At 43.0% G+C, this 22234-nt stretch overlaps 1 protein-coding gene across 10 annotated transcripts in view; it reads right to left on the reverse strand.

Moving 5' to 3' along the window:
- The window catches only part of BCAS3 (BCAS3 microtubule associated cell migration factor), a 301144-nt gene that overhangs the window by 220484 nt on the left and 58426 nt on the right, over positions 1 to 22234 (reverse strand). For all 10 annotated transcript variants that reach the window (XM_036395055.2, XM_036395056.2, XM_036395054.2 and 7 more), the window contains exons 13-15: positions 18790 to 18883; positions 9335 to 9468; positions 1711 to 1975 (exon numbers count right to left, since the gene is read on the reverse strand). In XM_036395055.2, the coding sequence (XP_036250948.1) occupies positions 1711 to 1975; positions 9335 to 9468; positions 18790 to 18883 (493 nt within the window). The remainder of the gene's footprint in view (positions 1 to 1710; positions 1976 to 9334; positions 9469 to 18789; positions 18884 to 22234) is intronic.

A 22234-nucleotide genomic window follows, 5' to 3' on the forward strand; every position in this document is an offset into this window, starting at 1 on the left:
TTACCCACACACAATCATAGCATGTGTCCAACTTCTGCACTGTGGAAGTGATGAGCACAATCTGTGTGAAGTCCTCCAGGAATCAAAGCCACCTTCCTGCCTTAATTCTCAGCACCCACGTGCAGACTTCCAGTGGAGCTGTTTGTTCAAACAGATCTGACTTTCAAGCAGTGATGGCTGCACAGAGATCTTGAAAGAAATCTGATTTATTATCTTTCAAGACAGACATCTGCAAACCGAAGCCCCAGAACTCTTGAACACTCCCCTAAAAGCTGCTGCCTTTCTCTGTGCCTCGTCCATGCACGCCTGGCTCCTACCTCCACCACTGAGCATCCTGCAACTGCTGATTCCTCTTTTTAAAAAGTGTCAAATCTATTCAAAACTTCAAATGTACCTCAGAGGATTGTAAAGGCAACAACTCACTGCCATTTCCCTGGACAGAAAATAGAATTGGCTGGGTGCTAGCCACAAATTGACAGTTCCTTCCTCTCCTCTCCATGATGTTCACAGCTACAAGTAGTTGGATGTGCCATAGCAAACCTTTGGAGCACTCCCCAGCCTGTTTCAGGCTGAGCTGCTGTACAGAGATGAGAGGAAGTGAAATGGTGGATACACAACTGTCTCCAAAGAGCAAGAAAGTTCCGAGCACGTTTTGGGTGCCTTCCAGTGGCTCCAGGCAGAAGAGGACGGCTCCAGAACAGCCATGCACAAACCTTTGTTCAGAGAAGTCCAAAGAGAGGCAAAAATAGAGAGGGTTGTTCTGAGACAAGTCTGGTTCCCTTAATAATCACCAAGTCATAAAACAGTTCCTTTGATTCAGAAATCCCACAAAGGTTCTCTCTATAGCAGAAAGCCCAGCACATAGTTGGGCTTTCACAAGAGCTCCTAATCCTACTCATAATTAGGGCAGAGGGACTGTTCCTGGCCATTTTTAATACTCTCAGACTGGAAAAGGGTGGCTACCCCAAACAAACTGCTATTCAAACTTCCACTTCCATGGAACTTGTGACTTACTCTCAACAGAAAGGAGGCATAAGGATGCAGCAAATCCTGAATGCAAGCAAGACAGCCTCTAGCACAGACGCCATGAAAGAGAAAAGCTGAAAGGCAAGATAAACTGGAAAATCTGTGACATTGATAATTTTTGAACATTTTTTGAAGCTCCCCTTCACATCCTTTGAGTTTCTCCAAGGCACATACACCACAGGAACAGGATGGACAGATCAGTTCTTACAGATTGTTTTACCTTTACACATTATTTGTCGCATTGTTCCCACACACACAAAAAGCAGACACAAATCTGTGCCATCAGCTCCCCACTGCCTTGTTCCACATTTCTCCCCAAGCAGTATTATTGTAGATATCCAGATGTGCTTTGTGATCATCAAGGCCAATGAGCAACGAGAATTTTAGGCAATAAAATTCTTTGAATACAGACCAGTTTACTGACAGTGTGTGACATGAAAACAAAAACTTGAAACCTAAAGACCCCCAACCTTTTAGTTTTGAGTAGAAATTATTAACACATCTGTGATAGCATCAATTACTTAAAGCAAACTGCAAAACTAGAACTGATTTTTCCGAAGCGTTTCCACCTTGGCTCGTTCCTGCAGTATCTGCTTACACCACGTATTTTTGCACGACATCTACAGCATTTTATGAAATCCATATTATGCTGATGGCAGAGAGAAAGGAAGGAAGAGGATTTACCATGGAGAGGTGAGCCAGAGGGGCTGCTGGACAGGCCGGGCACGGGGCTGCAGCGCCCGCCCTGCTTCGACGTCAGCTCCTGCTCGATCTCCTCCAGCCCCGCGCTCTTCTGGAAGCGGCTCATGCGATTGACCACGCGTGGGGACATGTGGGTCCTGACACAGGGCTGGCCTCCATAGGGGTTGATGGGGAACACGTGGGAAGTGCCTCGGAGCGTGCTGACCACCACCCAGCGGCAGTCGTGGCTGAAGGAGATATCCTGGACCTGGAAAAAAGGGTTGACAGGGGAATGAAGCCACCAAGGTGCACACCTCCAACACAGGGGTCGTGTCTCAAACACAAATCTGAACTGGGAATGGGAAAAAACTCCCTCACGTTTGAGCAATAACTTGAATTTTGGTGCATTTATCAATGGACTTAGTATTTGGTATATACACTGTAATTCACAGTTCCAAGTTTTGTGTACTTTTCAAAATATTCTGAGATTATGACAACAAACCATGCTGCAAAGTGCTGCAGAAAGCCACAAGATCTTGATGTAGTTTTCAAACAGAATTTTGTTCTAAAAAGAGCTGGGAAATTGTTTCAATTGCATGTTTTGTATTTGCTTGTTTAATCTTCAGAGATTGCCCAAAAACGGGAAAAGGAAGGGATGAGAACAAAAGAGAGAGATCTCACCACTGGGCCTGATTTTGACCAATACTGGCACAAGTCTTATTTTAGCTTAAAATGGTCAGTTTTGAAGCAAATATAAAAATACAGTTAAACATTTTCCACTAGGGTTACTCCTTGCATAGATCTCAGATACGAAGTCCAGAAGGATTTAATTCTCTTTCAAGTGTGCTTTACACAACGCTTTGATGGAAAGCAAATTCTTGTTCCTGAAGGAATGCTTTAAAAGAGAGATTAAAGTTTGTTTCCAAGCCCGTCCTGGCAGACAACTCAAGAAAACAAGTAGTTGAAGTTAAAATGATTTATCATAGAGAAAAAAAGTCCTGAAACAATTCTTCCAAAAATGTTTTTAAAGGTAAAAGCTGACTAAAAGGAACCATGGACATAAGTGGGATTTACCACGGCAAACAAACATATAGAGAAGGGATTAGTTTTCATTATATTATTAAACAGCATAAGCTAAATAAAATTCTTTAAGATTTCACTGAAGCCAGTTTTACAATGCACTAGGTACTCAAATTGGAGTAAACACTGATAAAATCTTGACAAATATTCCAGAAATGCACTCCAGCTATTCCAGACAAAAGCAGCAAAGTATTCACCAAAGTGCAAGTTTCCAACTGAGCCTGAAGCCTCGGAGATAAAAAAAGGATTTAAGTCTGGTGACTTGTGACAAGATATTTGATTGACAGACTGTCACTACACAAAATGCTTCATCAACATTACCAAGATCAACTAAAACCAGCGCTGCACACCTGCTCCTTTCAGCCCTGGTGACATCCCCAAAGGAGCAGCTCAGAGAGCTCCCCAAAGCTGACAGCTTTGGCACTTCCAGGATTCAGCTCCGAACACCTACAGTGCAGCACTCGGAGCTCTGAGCTGGCTCACAAAGTGTTTCACCCCAACTGATTGCTCAGAAGGGATTAGAGACCCCACAGGGATTAATAAAGGCTCCAAAAAAAAACTCCAAAGGCTGTGGAGTCAGGAAAAACGATGGCACCAAAAGTATTTCAGTACTTGCTGTTAAAGTGGCAAATTCTCCTGGTCAAAACCAAACATATGAACTGTGTAGAAACTGCCACTCTCAGTTACACCAGAACTATGAGATGACAGAGAAAAAATTCCATCTCACTGTAGCATGCAACAGAACTGTGTGTTTCTACTTTAGTGCTCTGTTTCCAGTTGGCACCCCGAAGGTTATGTTCTTTCAAAAACTACACACAACAACCCTGGCAAATGACAACCCCAGCCAAGAAACTGGGAAACAATCACTACAGGATGTTTTCTTTTTCCTCAGTGTAAACATTACACAGAAAAAAATATTCCTGATCTACAGGAAGAAAGTGTGGAACTCCGTAATCCCAAAAAGTGCTCAAACGCTGGCTGCAGTCAGAGCGGGCATCGTGGCCATGGCTGCCTAAAACATGGCTGAAACCACAAAGGCAGAAGGGTTCTCATGCTCAGGAATAACATGGAAAAAAGCGTTGACAGCAGAGTGTGCAATGAATAAAGATTTACAGGAGCAGAGCTATGGAACCTGGCTCAGCAGGGGCAGAGTATTTTGGAAGCTGCTGTTCCACGTGATTCACCTATTGCTCACTGCTCTCAAACAGCCTCGTTTGTCTTCCACAGATCCAGGAGGAGCAGCAGAACCACAGGCAGCCCAGGGAGCTGATTCAGAGAACATTTCCAATTCCAAGGGCATGAATTAAACACGCTCACACCAAACCAGCACAGACCCATCCGTGCAACGCAAAGGAGCCCGGAGCTCTCCAGGAGAACTGGAAGAAGGGATGGACCAGGCTGAAAGGACAATGCTCATCGTGGCAGTCTCAGAAACAACGTCAAAAATCAGCTGTGTCCATGAATAAAGCCCTATAAATTATGCCTGGGCTGTGCTGTTCCTCACCACGTTCCTGTACATTACGCCGAGTTCTCGACTGCTCAGAGTATAAACAAACTGCACAGTGGCCCATTAGTGGTTTTCAAGTTTATGCTAAGCGTTGCAGTTTATTGCTGTTCTTTAGGTTAATGTACTATTATTTCATGTATTTATAATATATTTCTGGATTTGTTGTTAATTATGATGTAATGTTTAGATACCAAAGATCAATCAAGACCCCACAGTGTTTACAGATATATGTTAATAAAGTACAAAGTACAGCAGATCTCTCACGATGCAAAGTTTATTCTATAGCTCAAGGTCAACGTCACATTTAATACTCACGTCTGTATTTTAAAATTTTATCTATCCTCTTCTGTCTGGACCAGCAAAGGGAATTACAGACCTGAGATTTTGTTTAATTTGGGAACCCATAAGATGTTTGCAAATTCTTCTCAGTCCTAGACTCTCCATCTTTCTTGCAGGCTCCCTTCAGGTACTGGAAAGCCACAAATGCACCACTCCAGAGCCTCCTCTTTTCCACGCTGAACAATCCCAATTCTCTTAAGCCTTTCCTCATATGAGAGGGGCTCCAGCCCTCTAAACATTTTGGTGGCCTCCTCTGGACATCCTCCAAAAAGTCAGTGTGCTTCCTGCCTTCTCCTGCTTCCCTCCAATTACTCTTCTGTGCTTCTTTATAACTTCCACTTCTCAATTTCCCCGTGTTTTGAACATTATGATGTAAAATCCTCCAGAAAACTGAATTAAAATGTAGCTAGCACTCAGAGCCTGCCCTGAGTGACACAGTCAGGTAATTTAATATACAGAGTCCTCCAAGGACACGGCACATGTCAACAGCTCCACTGAGGATCAGCTTTCAATACTGTACAGATCAGAAAATAATTTCTGAATCACAGAATCACAGGATGGGCTGGGTTGGAAGGGGCCACAGAAGCTCATCTGGTCCAAGCTCCCTGCTCAAACAGGGTCAGCCCAGAGCACCTGGCCCAGGACTGTGTCCAGGTAAATCACAGAACAGAAAACCAACCTCACAATGCTGAACCCTGGATTTCAATAATAATGATCAGAAATAAACCACATTTTGATCTTCCTAGCACTCTTTTCTTCCTTCTTACCACCCCTCTGTCAGTTGTGTGGAGTTACACCAGGTGCAATCTGTATATTCTTGTGCATTTTACTGCATTTAATTAAACCTGGAGAGTGGGACCAGCAGTGCTGCAACAGAAACGTGACCTGCTCATGATCACTGTGCTGTGTCACAGAGAAAAAACACCCTGATTTGAAGCACAGGACTCAAGTATTGAATTATGCTGTGCAGGGAGATGGCAGAAAGAAAAAACCAGTATCATTAAGCAATGAGAAAGAGCAGCAGTCCCGAGGAGGTAAGGGTCAAAATAAATTAGAAAACTGGTCTGTATGTGAATTTTTTTGGCTGAGAAAATTAAGGAAATGATGTAGCAACAAACATAAATGAAAAAATAATAAAATCATGGTCTACACAATGTGATTTATCAGACCCACACAGACCCAACTGTGTCTCCCCAAGTCCTCAACACTGATTTCAGTTCTGTGTAAAAGCAAGGGCAGAATGTGGGCACAGAGAGATCCACGTGGGGCCTTTAACCAGAGCTGAGCTCTCTATCAATGACTGAGCCTGCAAATGCTGCTCAGGGCTCCAGCTCCCCAGGGCAGCCAAGCCACTTCTGACTGCAGCAGCTTCTTCTTGGCAGCTCTCATCTGACACTGATCAACTTCCCAAAACCAATCCTGATTATTTCAAGCCCATCCCCAGCTTCTTTCCTAGAAATAACAAAGTATTCCTAGTTTTACAGAGTCTATTTCAATAACTGCAACTACGAACATGTCACAGACAGGAAGGAATTTCTCACGGCCATGAAGATTCACATCCAAGATCAGGAAGGTGTCCCAATGTTTCAGTACCTGGGCACAGGCTGTGACACAACCTTGAGCAGTCTCTGTGCAATCACTTCACTGAAACATTCGTGCATTCCCTGGAAAAGCCTCCCATCAGCAGCCAGGCTGGAATGTTTTTATCATTCCCTGTTTACCTGCTCCAACTGAGGTCAGTTGTAGCTGCAGTTTGGGAGTGGGAATAGCAGGAGTCTGACAGAGTACAGGATTACAGAGGAGCTGGCCAGCAGCCAGCTGATGCTATCGTTGCGTTTATTTGTCCTAGGCTGAGATAATGCTGTTTGCAGGGATTTTGGTTTTGCTGTTTACAATTTCAGATCAAAGAGAAAGGATCATCAGGTGACAGGCTAACTTTCATCTGCAAGTAAATGAGCTTCCTCAGTTCAGAACAGGCTATGACTTCATTAAAAACCTTCCAGAATGCTCTTGGGTAAAAACCTGAGTGCAGTAAGTGTTGCCTCACAATGCAGGAGCTGGAGGACAAGCAGATGTATCCTTAACCAAAATGTGCAGCACATACACGAGCACATTTCTCCTCTTTGCAGCTGAACTGGGCAAGCACAGATCCTCTGAGAGGTTCAGCTCTGACTCAGTCAAATACAGCCAGCCCTTGCAATGGACCTTCCTGGTGTTATTCAGGGCTGCTCTTTGTCCTCTTAAGGGAAAAAAAAAATAAAATCTAGAGCACAAGTGGCACTCAAAAGCTAAAAGATCTGGTACAACCAAACAGGGACTTCTGTCTGTGTTTGCAGAACAGTGACTTTGAACACTGTCACCTTGGGCCTCAGTGAATTATCTGAGCACTTCACCTTCTGCCATGGTCATTGTCTTCACAACTCCCTTCTGAGGCAGAGGCCCACCTTCCATCCCACCCCATCTTCATCTGAGTCACAAAAAGGAGATTTTGGGAAAAGCAGGGTGAAGCTCTGTCAGCCAAAATCTCACATACAAAAGCAGAGCTGATTTCAGAGGGACATTGAAATCCCACAAATAACGAGGCCATAATGATGATGTTTAAACAATTTATAATGGGTACTAGCTAAACAAATTCTGACACTGATAATCACTCATGTCCATCAACACAAATTAGAACTTTTTATAGCTCCAGTACAGAAGGTGACCTTTAAGACCATTGGCCTTGATTCACAGTTAGTTTTAAACCAGAGGGGAAAAAAAAGAAAAAAGGAAAAAGGTTTGGTAGCAAATGTATAAATACTGTTCTAACCAGACAGGAGGTACAGAGGCTCCCAGTGTGAGCTGCACTGAGAGTTTTACATTGAACAGTCTCCAAAATTCTTGTCTAATGCTCCTCATACATGAAATTCACACAACAAAAGAGCAGCACCAGCAAACTCCCTTCTCATTGAACAGCTACAAGTGCTGTTATTCCAAAGAAAAAAAGTGAAACAATCCCTCATATTATATAAATATTTCAAACCATGTGTGTTGAGAATCACAGGTACCAATGCAATATTGTTTAATTATCCAGGGAGCTGTGAAATCCACCAACACACCTCAGACTGGTAAGAATTTTCTCCATTTTATTCCATTCCAAAAGCTATACTGTTCACATCCCAAATGAAAACTGTGTGGCAAACTAGGAAAAAATTTTACTATGTTGATTCTGAGAATTTTAATGCAATGCTTTCACAGAGATGCTAATACTATATCCCAAAAAAACATGTATCAATAAGGGTTTCTTCTCTAAAACATGTTCTGTTTGGTTTCCAATGTGTGCCTTGAAAACAAATTTATCAGCTGTAAAAACCAGAAGAACATCTTTGTTCCTCATGACTGAAGTCCTGTGCTTTGGGTTTCAATATTGAGTCTTTGTGTGAAGGGAGAACAAAAATAACTCTAAAACATTGAACACCTTATAGAACGTGCCCAAGTAGATGGCAGAGTATGTGTATACACACAGCCCTCACTGCTCTTCGTAATATTTATAAAAACTACTTGTTAGAACTGTATATATTATCCCAAATGAACAGTTTTTTCCTAATTTCCTCTCACTTTCCAGATTGGTTATTCCTTCTTATAGTAAACCATTGCCTGTAACAGCAATTCCACTCTTCCAGAATGGCAGCAGGAAAGCTTTGAGTATTTAAACTACAGAAATGTAAATTCACCCAGAACAAAACTTGATCAACCACTGCTACATTCAATAAAGCTTCCACATTCCACTTGTTACAAAGGTATGGTGAGAAACTTGAGAGAAACTGCTCAACTCCCAAGGAAAAAAAAAATTTTGAAGGAACTGCAATCAGGTACCAGAAGCAGCCAAAGCTCCCAGTTCCAGGGTGACAATCACAGAGCCCCAGGCTGTCCCTGTCACTGTGCTTTACATCTGCCAGGCTGCCACAAGTCTGTGCTTCCCGTGTGTAATTGCATCAGCAAGTGCAATACTCATTCCCTACCCTGTGGTGACATTTTTATTCCTGTATTTAAAGCAGGTTCCTCAGCAGTTCCTCATGCTCCAAAGGTGAGGCTCTGCCATGAAGGACTCGAGCAGAACGTGTTGCTGCCACAGGCACAGCCCTGCCAGTGAGAGCAGATCCCTGTTCCCCACCTCACAGCAAATCACTTCACTGAGCATTGCTTACAATACAATTCCAGACTTCTCCACCCTTGGATAATATCCTAACTTAGCCCTCCATCTCTCACAGGGGGATTTTGCAACAGGGAAGTTAAACTGGGGAGTCTCTGCAGGTTCCCCCACAGTGCCAAGAAAAGCTAATCACAGCCTTTTGATTAACTCTTCCTTTCAACTCTTTAATTGTCTGTCTGTGGCTTTTACCACCAGAGTCAGGCAAACGCTGACAGTTCCTTCACGGGCACGAGACAAATGTTGAACATGTTACATGAGAAAAGGTTAAGTGCAAACACAGCCAATAATCGGGGCTCTTTGGAGGCAGTGCCAGATCTGAATAAATCTGACAGCACCTCATTGCAAAGGGCAAGAATTTATTATTGTCCAGGTTAAACGCTCTGCTCTTATCCCTTCTGTGGCTGGAGCACAAGAAAGGCTCTTTGTGTGCTGAAACAAACATTAAAGTGCCAACATACACAGAATGTATAAGGTGTCTGGGGATTATTCCTCAGCACAGTTTCACTTACTTTGGCTTCGGTCTCTCCCCTGTGAAGTGTGTACAAGTGATGGACGGCACTTTGTGATGATGACCAAGGATGTGTCAGGATTTGGAAAACGTGGAAATCGTGGCCTAATGTGTCAGTGGTGACCAGCAACATCCCTGGGTAAAAAAAGGAAAAACAGAAACACAGAAGCGCAAAAGATTAATCACTGCAAAAGAGGCTTAAAGTGAATGTCTAAAAAACACTGAGTGTGGCTTACATTTGGGGTTTGGAAACAGAAGAAAACACAGAAAATTACTGAATTGAAAGGGATTCACCTCATAAAAATGAATCAGGACTTCAACTGCAATCATATTCACAGTACTACTACTTAAGTATTAATATATTAAGATAGTATTACAACACAAATCTATAAAAACATCTGAAAAATCTGAATATTCCAACTAAATTTGAGAACTGTGTGACCAATATGAAGCATTGAAGTGATGAATGTTACAGCAAAACCCCAAAATGCTCTTCCCTGGGCAAGAGCCAGTCTAAAAAAGATTGATGTCTCCACAATAACAATTTTTGGAAGAAGAGATTATCGAAATCCAGCCAAAACAGCCCACACCAAAACAATCCTGAAGAAGCATCTTCCTTATAAATGAAAGGAACTGTCTGATTTATTGGTGAAAAGCAGAGTTGAGAGCTTTCAAATGAAACACTAAATGAGGTACCAGGTTCATTGAAAACAGGTCACTGGTGGAGGTACTGAAATAATTCAATTAGATCAGCAGAACCACAGTAACTTAATTTGCTATTTACTTTTTTATCCCACAATGTCTCAGCCTACACCATAACCCGGTTTTTTACAAAGATACTTGAAGTCAATTTGCCATAAATTTATACCAATTGGTACAAAAAATCAAGTATTTTTGTACATATAATGAAAACACAGCATTATGGCAGAACTTACAATTACAGTAACAAACCACAGATTTATTTTTCTGTTATTCATGAAGTTTAATAGGTTATCACCCAAAGTAGCCCTCTGACATTTAGTTAACAAGTACAAAGTGATTTTAGCAGTTTAATAGTGACATTCTAAATAATTTTCAAGGTACCCATCTATTAAAGAAAAAACAGCAATTCCCACTCAGGTCTGTTGCAACATTTTTCCACATAAAGCACAACTGAAATCTTTTATCCTGCAGGAAGAGAACTTAATCCCCATGTTTTACATCACACTTATTCAGAGGATACATGGTTATCTTATTTCTGCCATAAATGAGTATCCATTGCCTTCATTTATTTACAGGTGATACCAGAAACTGCTTTTCCCTCTGCTGCCCCAGATACCAACAGCACACATTTGAAACCTCTCACACATTACCACTGATTTCCTACCTTATGACACTTGGAAAATTCTAGTATTAAACTGTAAAAAGCGTGCCAGGCAGCAGAGTAAAAATTAATTGTGATTAGCTTTTCTATGGGACACCATTTCATCACTGGCTTGGTATCCTGAGTGTTTTCCCTCTGTGGCAATGCTGGAATCCAAGAGATTGGGTCCTTTAGGCCCAGACAGAAAAATTTCTGTCTTTTCTTCCTGGTCTTTTAGGCCCAGAAAGAAAAATTCCTTTGGCCTCAGAGGCTGAAGGCTTGGCCCTGTGGGTCCAATGTGCTGAAACCCCTCCCAGGGCAGCACCCTCAGAGCCTGCGTGGCACCAACAGGGCACACTCAGCTTCTCCAAAACCTCTGAAAGAAGGATCCTGTGCAGGCAAACACGCAATTCCAAGATGCTGAGGCCCACCAGCAGCAAGGTACAAAATCCAAATTACTCTCGGAGACAAAACTGCCTCCAAGCTTCCCCTCAGCTTGACCACTGAGGCTGGCAGGGCCGGGCCCGGCCCGGCCACCCACGCTGCACCCAGGCATTTCCTGCAGCTCGCAGCAGCTCACATCTGAGCTCAGCAAGATTCCCTCCAGCAGACACACTTTTACTGCTCCCGGCTGTTCCTCCAGCCCCGAGTGCTAGAAATGAAAGGGAGTTTGTTATGGAGCTGAGAAATCCAGGAGAGCGCTGGGGTATTATGTTTGGGCGGTAAGGCATGTGAGCTGAGGTTGGTCTGGATGTTAATGTTGGCTTAACTGGCAATTTCCTTGATTTGTAGTGACTGTGTTGATAGGAAATACAGCTCAAGTTGCTCCGGTGCGAGGCAGCCAAGCCTTTCGTGTGGGATTATGCACACAATTTGCATTAATTCTGTTCTGCAACATCACAAACTACACTTCCCCTCTAGTGAAGTGTGCGGTCCTCAATAATATATAGCATTTCCAGCAGAGAAAGCTGGAAGCAAAGAGGGGTTTGTGTGCTGGAATCAGGCTGCTGCTGTTACTGGAGTGAGGATATTCCAAAAGATCTAATTCAACCCAGTCAGAATTTATCTTCTCTATTCCCATGCTTGTCTCTCCTCATGCATTAGACAGCTTTATACAGACATGGAGGTGCTTCGGGTCCTTTCGTGCTCTCTCTATTCCCGATGGAAAGGACCTTTGGAGGAGAAGCTGGAGGAGATGGATCCCTAAGACTTCTTTGAATACCAAACAGACAAGCTCTAAACAGATGTTTTTTCCTCCCCCAAGGTTTGAGAAGTTTTTATAAATACAGACCCAGGGCTGAGTGCACCCAGAGATCCCAGCAGAGCGTTCTTCCTGTGGATCCCAGTGCACAGCATGGTGCACGGAAGATGGTAAAAAACCCCCTAAATCTGCCAAAAATCTGTCTGGAACTGGAGACAAAACACTGTGCAATAATCCCAAGCCAGTGAAAACACAGGATCACCATCCTTGTTGTCCATGCAGTCCAGGGGTGCTCAGCTCAGCAGGATCTGGTTTCCAGGTGTCTGCGGGCGGTGCAGGCAGGGCATCATCCCCCTGCTCCCCACAGGCTCCTGGCCAACCCTACAATGCTCTCTTCAGGCAGAGCAGGGCTCACTCTGGGCACAAACACCAAAACCTGTGGCACACGAGCCCCCAGAACCCGTGGTGGTCCCTGTTTGTTCCTTCAGTGACACCCTGGATCCCAACAGCCACAGCTGTGACATTCACCCATCTACCTGCAGCTCTGAGCAGCTCAGATGATGCTCCCAGCTCTTGGTTCCATGTGTGCTTTGCCTTTGGGTTTTCTAGGTCTGGTTTGGGGTTTCTTTTCTTTGTTTTTGCTAGCTTGAAGGAGTACAGAGGTGAAAGATAATACATTTGTGGCTGGAAAGAAATTGACTCTAAAATAGAAAGATGAGTGGTATCTGATTTGGCAGTTTGTGTCTAATCTAAACTCCGGCTGCCTGTCCCATTTGGAATAAATGCATTTATTAGATGAAAGCCCAGGGAAAACAGGCCCTTCACTTGTATTAGAGACTCTTTTTCAGTAACTTAAAGGAGGCCCTTTCACACCCACATTTGCATTTGAAGTACAAATATATTCTGGCAGGACTTGTATCAACATGGAGGTCCCAAGCACAACACCACAGATGGGAAAGAACGTGTATTTATAAAACAGCATTTTGAAATCTCTTCCTCGCCCCTGTTATTCAAACAATAAATCACCCATGTTTCAGAACACTGGGCTGGGGTTTGTGGTGGGATTTTCCAGCTCTCATTACTTCACACTGAAGAATCCCAGTTTTCCATTATCACGGCTCAGCCATTTTGTTTCTCTCTCCATCTCCCTGCAGCATCCCAGCAGGAATTCCTAATCCCAGCGGAGAAACACAAACCAGAATCCTGGTCCTACCTCACTTTCACTTTCAAGTGCAGGAAACTTCAACTCAAGCTGCTGAAGAGGCCTTGTGACAGTTTTCCCAAAAAGTTGTTTAGAAGGAAATACAGGTTAAAGCCATGCTAAGTTCAGTCTGAACATTTTCTCTTATGAGGGACTTTATGGGTGAATAATCAGAGATGAAAAGTGAATAATTCTTGAGGATTTCCGGCTTATTTTTCCAACTGGCATTAATCCCTGTTTAACAGATAACAGCTGAAATCCATTGGAAGTCTTGCATACACTGGACCCAGTGGAAATTTATGTGTAAACCAGACTTCATTTAGTATATATCTCATTGCAAAAATTCTGATTTTGCTTATCCACAGTACGAGGGTGCAGCCAGATTAAATTAATGACTGTTTTACTGTGTGGTTATTTTAAATCCACAGAGATGATTAAAATCCAGTTTCAAAGGAACAGATATCCTAGATGGGGAAAAAAAAATTAGCAAAGCTTTGTTTTACCTGCCCTAATTTACAGCTTCCTACTTTTCCTGCATTCTGTTTGGGGAAACAATCAGCTTCTTTCAGGACAGAAATAAAAACACGAGGAATATATGCATAAAAGGAAAAACTAGTACAGATGTAGACTGTGGCTTAAGAGCTATTTATGCAGTATCAGAAGACTAAACCAGACTCTGGCCTGGCCATAAACTAAGCCCACGCCCTAAATGAGGTGCCAAGCCACAAAAAGCATTTGCGTCAACTGGGAATACAAGGAAAAGAAAGGCTGCTAATTATAGGGCCTGGAAGCGGAAGGGGAGCGATGGGAGCCGAGGCTGCGCCGTGTTTATCTGCGAGCTTCCTCCCCTCGCCTGGTGAGCCTCGGCCCGAGGCTGGCACTGGAGCTGCTGATGGGACACCGAGTGCTGAGCTCCTGGCAGCCCCAGGGCGAATCAGAGAGCGCTGGGAAAGCTGGGCAGCCCCGCCACATCCTCTCTGTAACACCTCCCTCATTACAGAGCTGCTGATTGCGTGCATATAAATGAGGTCCCCAGGCCTGGAGCTTCACCAGGAGCTTCCCTTCAGTTTTCAGAGGGTTTTCCACCTCCCCAAACTGTGTCACTCTGCCAGCACTCGCTGGAGGATTCAACACCTTCAAGCTGTCTTGGATTTCTGTTCAAAACACCAAGGCACAAGTGCTGGGAATCAGGCACACATCTGTGGGGAGGAAACGTGGATCCATGGGAAGATTTAGGAATGCAACCCTCAGATTTCCATGCCCAGCCACAGAGAGACCAGTCCAGCCACGGCACCAACTCACTGCCTGTCCAAAAAGTGATTAGAAACATGAACTCTCACACTTCAGTTTGGAACTCTGAACTGGGATCCCACACAAGGCTGGCACTGAGCTTTGGAGGCTCCCAAATCACAGGCTCAGAGCGCTCAGGGAGCCACAGTGACCTAGAGCCACTCCTGCTTCTGTCCACATGGATTTCTCCCGGCATTGCCACCTTCCACAGGCTCCTGGGACAGGATTCCTGTTCCACTGAGCTCCCTGGGCTGAGCAATTGCATTCATGTGACAAAGTTTACCGCCCATGGTTTCTGAGGCATCTGGAGCCAGAAGAGCAGCGTTATTTATACCCACTCAACCCCTGTCCCAGGCAAGTGAAAATACAGCCAAACATCAGAGCTGCTCAACCCCTGGGTACTCCCAAGTGGACCCTGTGCTGCAGTTACAAAACTGGGTCTCAAAAAAACCTCAACTAAATGATGAAATTCTGATTTTAGCAAAATTCACCGCAAAATAAACGCAAGCGCGTAAAGATTTAATGTAAATATTTAAAAAATCCCAAGAAGTCAAAAAAAAGACAAGCAAAATAAAATATTATTTTGTGAATAAATAACTCCCTATGACTCCTTTAACTCCTAAAATAATCCATGGCTACAGCTCTTCCTTCACAACCAACCCAAAATGCAATTCTTGATCAAGCCATCAATCAGGAAAGATTCCTCCTTTTGGTGACACGGGACAGAGGGACACAACATTTGTAACTGCAACTCACCAAACTGCCTTAATTTTAACATATTTGTCTTCCAAGGCAATAATTCAAGTTGAAAACCAGAAGAAAATGAACAGAAAAACTGAAGAATTATTCTGTCATTAAATAATTACAGCTTGATTGACTCTCCAGAAGTGTTTTCCTGCCCACTTTCTCTGATCAATGGGAAAAAACTTGTGCAGAGATGTTCCAATTTCACCCTCTTTAACTATTAACTCAAGGCCACTGTCACATTTCAATACAGAACATTAAAATAATCAGAGCAATTTCAGGTCTGTTAAAGGTGCAGTCAGGCATCTCAAGGGGGACACAGTTTAATCTATTTTACTGCTGGCCCAACATTAATTTTCTTGTTATTAATGGGTGGAAAATCTCTTTTGTAGCCAAGGAAGCGTAATTATTTTAAATTTTCAATGTCTTGCACTTCACAGCTCTCAGCTGCCAAGCTGGCAGGAGCAACACTTCTGGAAAGTGGATCATTTATTTACCACACTTAAAAAAACCCCAGATATTTATAAACCAGCACCATTTTTCAGCTGTTTACTAATTGAGAATCTTATTTGAAAACTTTCCTCTTTGACACTAAAATTGGGATGTACCTGCTCCGTCCCATTGATTTAAAATCTGGTCCTACTCCCAAATTGGGCGTGGATTAAGCTATAGCTACAGAAGTGTTTTAATCATTGTATTTTCAGTTTGTTTTAAGGGCTTTTATTGAAAAATATTGTGTCTTTTGCTCCCTCTAGAAGGGTGAGAAGCCAGGATCGAGTCCTGCAGCTGGAAAATCCCCCTATGGTACCTTTGAGTGTAGAAAAAAGCTTTTACTGGGAAAAGCTGTCCCAGGAGAAGACCACCAGGAAGCTTAGGTCACAAAATGTCCTTTTCAGAGGTCTAGGGCTACTCACTTGCCTTAACAAATTGGAAGTTGAAGCAGAAGCCCTAAAAAATCCAAGGGGATAATTCTCATCTTTGCAGGCTGCCCACAGGGTTTGTTGTACATACAGTTCTTGGCAGTGCAGCCTGACAGGGAAACGAGGCCCAAACCTTCCAAAACCAGGAGTGAATGATTGAAACAACCTTTGAACAGACATGAAAACTTCTACACTTCACTTGCCTCCCAAAGCAGATGCAGGGCATGGAGATGTTTGTATGGATGCTTCTGGAAATCCCACCTGGAGCCCACGAGGCCAAGTCCAGCTCAGGCTCTGCACTGACCACAGCAGGAATTCCCACAGGAGCTGGGATCCCAGCACAATCCCCTGCTCTGGTGGGCTCAGAAGCTCAGCCCAGCTTCCAAATCAGTCATTATTGGTCTGCATCACTTGAGGCTCCCAGGGAAAGTGGAACTCCAAAGGAAGAGCAGGAAATGTCCTGGCATCCTCCAACCCCAAACTCAACACTTGAACACCCAGGCTCCAGAATTATTGATCGTATCTAAAATTTAGGGCTGATTTCTCTACGCTTTATTTCATCTATAAATTGTGAAAATAACATCTCTACAAGTTTTCATGTTCCACTTATCCCCACATAGCATCCTTGAGGCCTTGTGGCCAAAACACCTTCCCTGGGGAGCCCAGGGGATCTGGCCCTTCCTCCCCTCTGCAGGGGCAGCAGGAAGAAACTTCATGGGCTAAAAGAACAGATTGGCCACTGGCTGTGGAGAACTTGCCCAAGTGTAGCCAACAATGTATTTAGCAACCCAGCTTTAGCACAAATAAAACATCTATACTTTGCTTTTAAATGTGGTGAAGGAAAGACAATTGACTGAAATAGAGCTGCAGCCCAGTAGACTTTAAAACTACTCTCAAAAGCACAAAAACCAATTCCTGTAGTATGGAGAGATGTGGATCATTTACACACAAGTTGGTTTTCATTATCACAGTTCATAAAGGCCTTTATACCTCTGATCTGTCCAAATGAAGGGAGGATTCTGCTCGTTTTGAGCACAATAAAAACCTACAAAGGGATCCTCCCAAAACTCAGGCCTGAGCACCTGTGCAGCTCCTGTGCTGAGACACGGTGGCATTAAGGGGTTTATCAGCACCAGAAAGTAAAATTCTCAGTGAATCAGAGCAGTGCTCCCTGTTTGCCTGGCCAGCACAGCTCTGCAGGCACTGTGTGCTGGTCACTGCCTGGAATTAGGAGTAAAAGTGGGGTTTCAGAGCAGGCAGCCAAGGACAGAATCAAAAGGCACCTCTTGTTTTGTTCTCTGTAATGGGCTCAGCCTGATTGCCAATGACCACTGGAGAATGAGCTGGGATGATGTTACAGCCCTGGCTTCAAACAAAACCCTGCCTTGATGTTAAATAAAGAGCTCACAATCCTGGGCTAAGTGCTGCTCTCACTGGAGGAAGAGTTCTCTGCTGGTTTGTCCCCATCCCTCCTGCAGATCTCACACAGCCAAAAATAACACCACTTAAAGAAGTGTTGTGCCATTAAACACCATTTGATCTAAGTGTCACTCTCTAAGTTATTGCCATCCCAGAACCTGAGCAAACCAAAGAATCTGATCATAAAAGAAGAAAAAAATATCCTTCCTTTTGAAAAATAACAAGCTAATTTGGTTTTGCATAAACATTCTGCTGCCCTTTAAATTACACAATCCTAGAAACTCTCTTAAGGAGGCATTTAATTAATATCTATTCACCATTCTAATTTAAGCAGCTGTATTTATTTCATTTATTTATTTCATTTAATTAGCATTGCTCCACTTTAGGTATCATCCTTCTTCCAGAGCACAAAGCAAAATGACTGTTCTGGAACTGAGGATTCTCAGTTCACTGCACAGAGCTCCATGAAAAATCCCCTTCCAAGAAAACCCAGGCAGATGAGAATGCAGCTTTTCTGTCACAAAATCCCAGTGAACTGCACTGCACTGTTAAAGAGTTCTGACACAACAGATGGGGTGTCAGAATGACACCAACTGGTCAGCAAAAGTGAAAACATAAATGACAGACATTTAGTTTTATTCTCTGAAATGTGACTTCACCCTCCTGATCTTCATGGCATTTGCTTCATCTTAGAAATTGTTAATTTAGGCACTGGAAGCTGTTGATTCCCTGACCATTTCCCTGAGTGCTGCTGCAGTCAGAACATTATTTATCTGCAGATAATGAAATGTTAATTGTCAGATTAATAAGATCAATTAGTACACAAGGTTTGTAGCTGCACCTGCTGCCCACAGTGGCTGTTCATTCATAAAGAGGAAGGAGACAAACAGGTACCTTAGAGGAGTTTCTTACAAGTATTTTCAGATTTTAGTTGATTTCACTCAGGAGAGAGGGTAAGATCACAAACTCTTCATTAGCAAACAAATAATAAGTTACTTTAAAAACCAGTGAAACCATTTTATTTCTGTACTCATGGAGGACTACAATTTAACCCGTGTGCTGATCCTCTGGATACCTGAGGATCACAACCATGTGATGGCAGGAATTCCTCAGCAGTGCAGGAGGGACTGAATCTCCTCTCTCTCACCACAGTAAAAGAGTTGCTACAGCTTGAAATTTCCAGAAAGACAAATTTGAATTCCAGAAAAGACAAATTACACATCCAACATTCCACAGAGCGGGTCACCTGCAGTGTCCCAGTGGGACCAGCCAGGGGACACATTCCCATGGCATTTCCTGCCTTGTTTACATCCATCCCAAAACCAGAGGCATCTCTTACCACTGGGGTTGAAGGCCATGCAGCAAATGGGCTTCTCATGGGCAGGGAAATGGGCCACGATGCCATCGCTGTCCGAGTCCTCGCTCACCAGCACCTGGGGACAGAACACAGCCCAGGTCAGGGGACAAACACTGCAGAGGGAAAATCCCATTTACTGACCCACGGAAATCCCCGTTTATCTCCCCCTTTCACTGTAAAAGCTGATTTTCTGGTACAGCAAACTGGCCTTTGCAGATTCCAATTCAGGTATGTTCATCCCCTGTACTAACCAAGTACTGCAAAATAAAAGCCAAAAATACCAACCATAAAAGAACCTTCACCACTCAAAAATTGAATGCAACACTCAGGGCTCCTTTCTCAGCACCTGATGGGTGTCACTGCCTGTGTCAGAAAGGACAGAACTGGCTTTGGGAACACACAAGGAAACAACACTTGCTTGTGCATGGAAAGATGAAAAAATATTCTTCCTCTTCTTAAAATCAGCAGGAAAAAATAAATCCTTTAGGAACAGAGAAAAGTGCTTTTTTAAATCACCAATCTACTGAAATCTTCAGGACTTGTCAGGTCCTCCCCCTGCTTTTCTGCACTGCACTTGGGGATAACAAATATCACTTTTTCTAATTCCAACACTACAAAGAAAGGAGGAAAAAATTTGACTTAACTGCAACATCAACCAAATGTCCCTCACAAAGATGCCACCAAAGCAAAGCCTGGTTCCCACCCCAGTTCAGAGCTTGCACAGCTTTAAATCCCAGCATGATTTCTCTTTTTACAGAACTTCAGGAAATCAAAACGATGCTGATACAACACCCGGTGCTTTAGGAACATCAAACCAGCTCCTCCAGCCAGGGGAGGCTTCAGTGCCCCTGCAAACAGCAGAGTTGGGAATTTTTCCTGGAAATCCAAGCAGAGGGACAATTTCCCTAATAACACCCACAGGGCTGTCAGAGAGCTCAAGGGAAGCTGCTCTTTCTCCCTCCCAGAGCCTGCAGAGCCCACAGGAATCCCAAGGCTGGAATTTTTTTCCTCCCAAACAGGCTCCCCTCTCCAAGGTAGTGGCCTCTCACCACTCTGCTAAAAAACCTTCCAGAGCCTCTCACTGAGAAAGGTCCAGAATTCCCAGCATGGCTCTGGTGACCACAGAGCTCCAGCAGGATCCTCCTTGCAGAGCTCCCAGCAAGAGACCAACACTGAGAATTCTCTACCAAGGCTCCTCCTGAACGAGCTCTCAGCTGCTCCTGATGCCCAAAAATATTTTATCAAGAGTGCAACAGGATTTTCCCCAAACCTGCCCAGCCAAAGAGCCCGTGGCTGGGTGTGCTGAGCCAAACCAGCTCCTAAAGCAGCTCTGTTACAGCAGAACTCTGTATTTATCGAAGATTTATCAAATAAATTTATCAAAGATTCATCAAATCATCTTTATCTCACCCTAAAAGAGGAGACAAAGCACGGAGGGCAGTGGTGCATTTACTACCCCAGCAGTGTTTGCTGCCAGGGCAGGGCAGAACTGCAGCCAGAGCCTTTTCCTCCTGTGCCATATTTTCCTTCCTCTGTGGTATTTTCTGTTCTGCTGAGCAGAAGCCACTCGTAATTATGACTTTAATTATTTTAATCTTTAAAGGCAAATTACACCACTTATCCCAGTGGAGACATGTTTTTAAATAAAACATGAAAGTAACACAAATAAAAATGGACCCAAATCTAATCAAGCAGCTCCTACTCTTAATACAATTAAGAAAAGAGTAATCCCATCATCATAAAAACCAATAGGTTTGGCAATAATTAGAAATATGAATATTGTATAACAAATATTTGCTGTTACACTTGAGATCCCCAATGCTTTAAAGAGCTGGAGTTTGATTCACAAAGAGCCTCCCCCAAGTTACAGCCAAGGTCAAACTTCAGTGGAAAGGGGCTAAAAGTGATAGATCTGTGGCATTAACTACTGCACTCCTTTTAATAGAATCCAGCATAAACTCAAACCAGCCTCATGCTCAGCCTGAACCATTTATCTGAGACAAAAATGTCTTCTTGACAAAAACCAGATCTCCTTTAATAAAAGTGAGGCAGACAGTATTATGCTCTGAGGGAATCCTGTTGCTCTTTTTATATTTATATATAAAAAGAATTCTTCTGTAATACATGGAGATATAAAAAGTGAAGAAAATTGAGGCCAAATCTCTGAGCATCAGGACATCACATCAGCCTTTGCCAAAGCTGCTCCTAAAATAAAAGCCCTGGTGTTAATGACCAGTGGAATTATGGCTCTACTTAAAGTTTTATTATTGAATATGCTTCACTCTCTGAGCTTCTTTTTGCTTCAGACCAAAATTTCACAACAATTCCTGCTCCTGATAAGCATCTTGATTTGGTTCAATTGCCATCAGCTCCTCACCAAATGAAAATGAACTTTGGAAACTGTGGCTGCTTTTTTCTTGAAAATTCCCCTTTAATGCAATAAAAAGTTAACAGGGAACAGGAAAAAAAGAAAAGCCCTGATCACATTTTCAAACATAAACAGATCAACATCTTATCTTATTTTGCTGAGCTGTTTTGCAAATATTGCCTCCAATATTGCTGAGTTGTGGATGAGATTCCCTCAAGCACGAGCCCAGTTTTGGGTTTTGAACCGGCCACATCTTCCTCTGTCAGCCAAGTGCTGGATGTTGAACAGATTTACATTCTGCCCCAAAACTGGTGACTTTTGAGCAAGGTCATTATTGCAACCTGCACGTGGGTGGCCCAGTGGATGAATTAATTAAGAATACAGAAACAAAGGTCGAAAGAAAATAATTTTTCTTTCAAACCCAAGCCAATAAAGCCTTACACGTTTAGTTCCAATTACTGAAAAAGAAGACATCTGTACAGCTTTAGGTTTATCCATTTCAACTAATTAAGGGATTCAAATAAATAGTCCTTCCATCTAACTGAAAAGTTTGCTAACACTTCATTAGAAGGAAGTTTAAACAAGCACACAACCTTGTTAACATATTTTGGTTTACCACAAAGTTACTTGGGCATCTCGATAATTATTTTTATTCCTTTTACAAATATCTCCTGACAGCCAATGTCAATAATTCTGCATTCCTCTGCATTTATTTAATTACCTCATAATTCAAATTTTCTTAAAGTAGCACCAATTCTGAAAGTAGGAGCTATCACATAAACAACTGCTGGGGATGAGAGTTTACTACAGTATCTACATTCATAAGGTTTATTAAAAATACTTTCCCTGCAGATTTAATCCTGCAAGATTACATTAGGAGAGTTCTTTGCTCTTAAATTGTGGATTTCTCTGTGGTGAGTTTGCATTTCAGCCTCTGCCATGGCAGCACAGGGCAGTGAATGAGACACATCGAGCTCCCTCTCACATCCCTCATATTTCATGACTTTGAAATGGGAGAAATTATTAAAAATTAGTGAAAATTATAGTTAGTCCTCCTGG

This window comes from Molothrus ater, chromosome 21, assembly GCF_012460135.2.
Source record: "Molothrus ater isolate BHLD 08-10-18 breed brown headed cowbird chromosome 21, BPBGC_Mater_1.1, whole genome shotgun sequence".
In the NCBI taxonomy this organism is placed as follows: Eukaryota; Metazoa; Chordata; class Aves; order Passeriformes; family Icteridae; genus Molothrus; species Molothrus ater.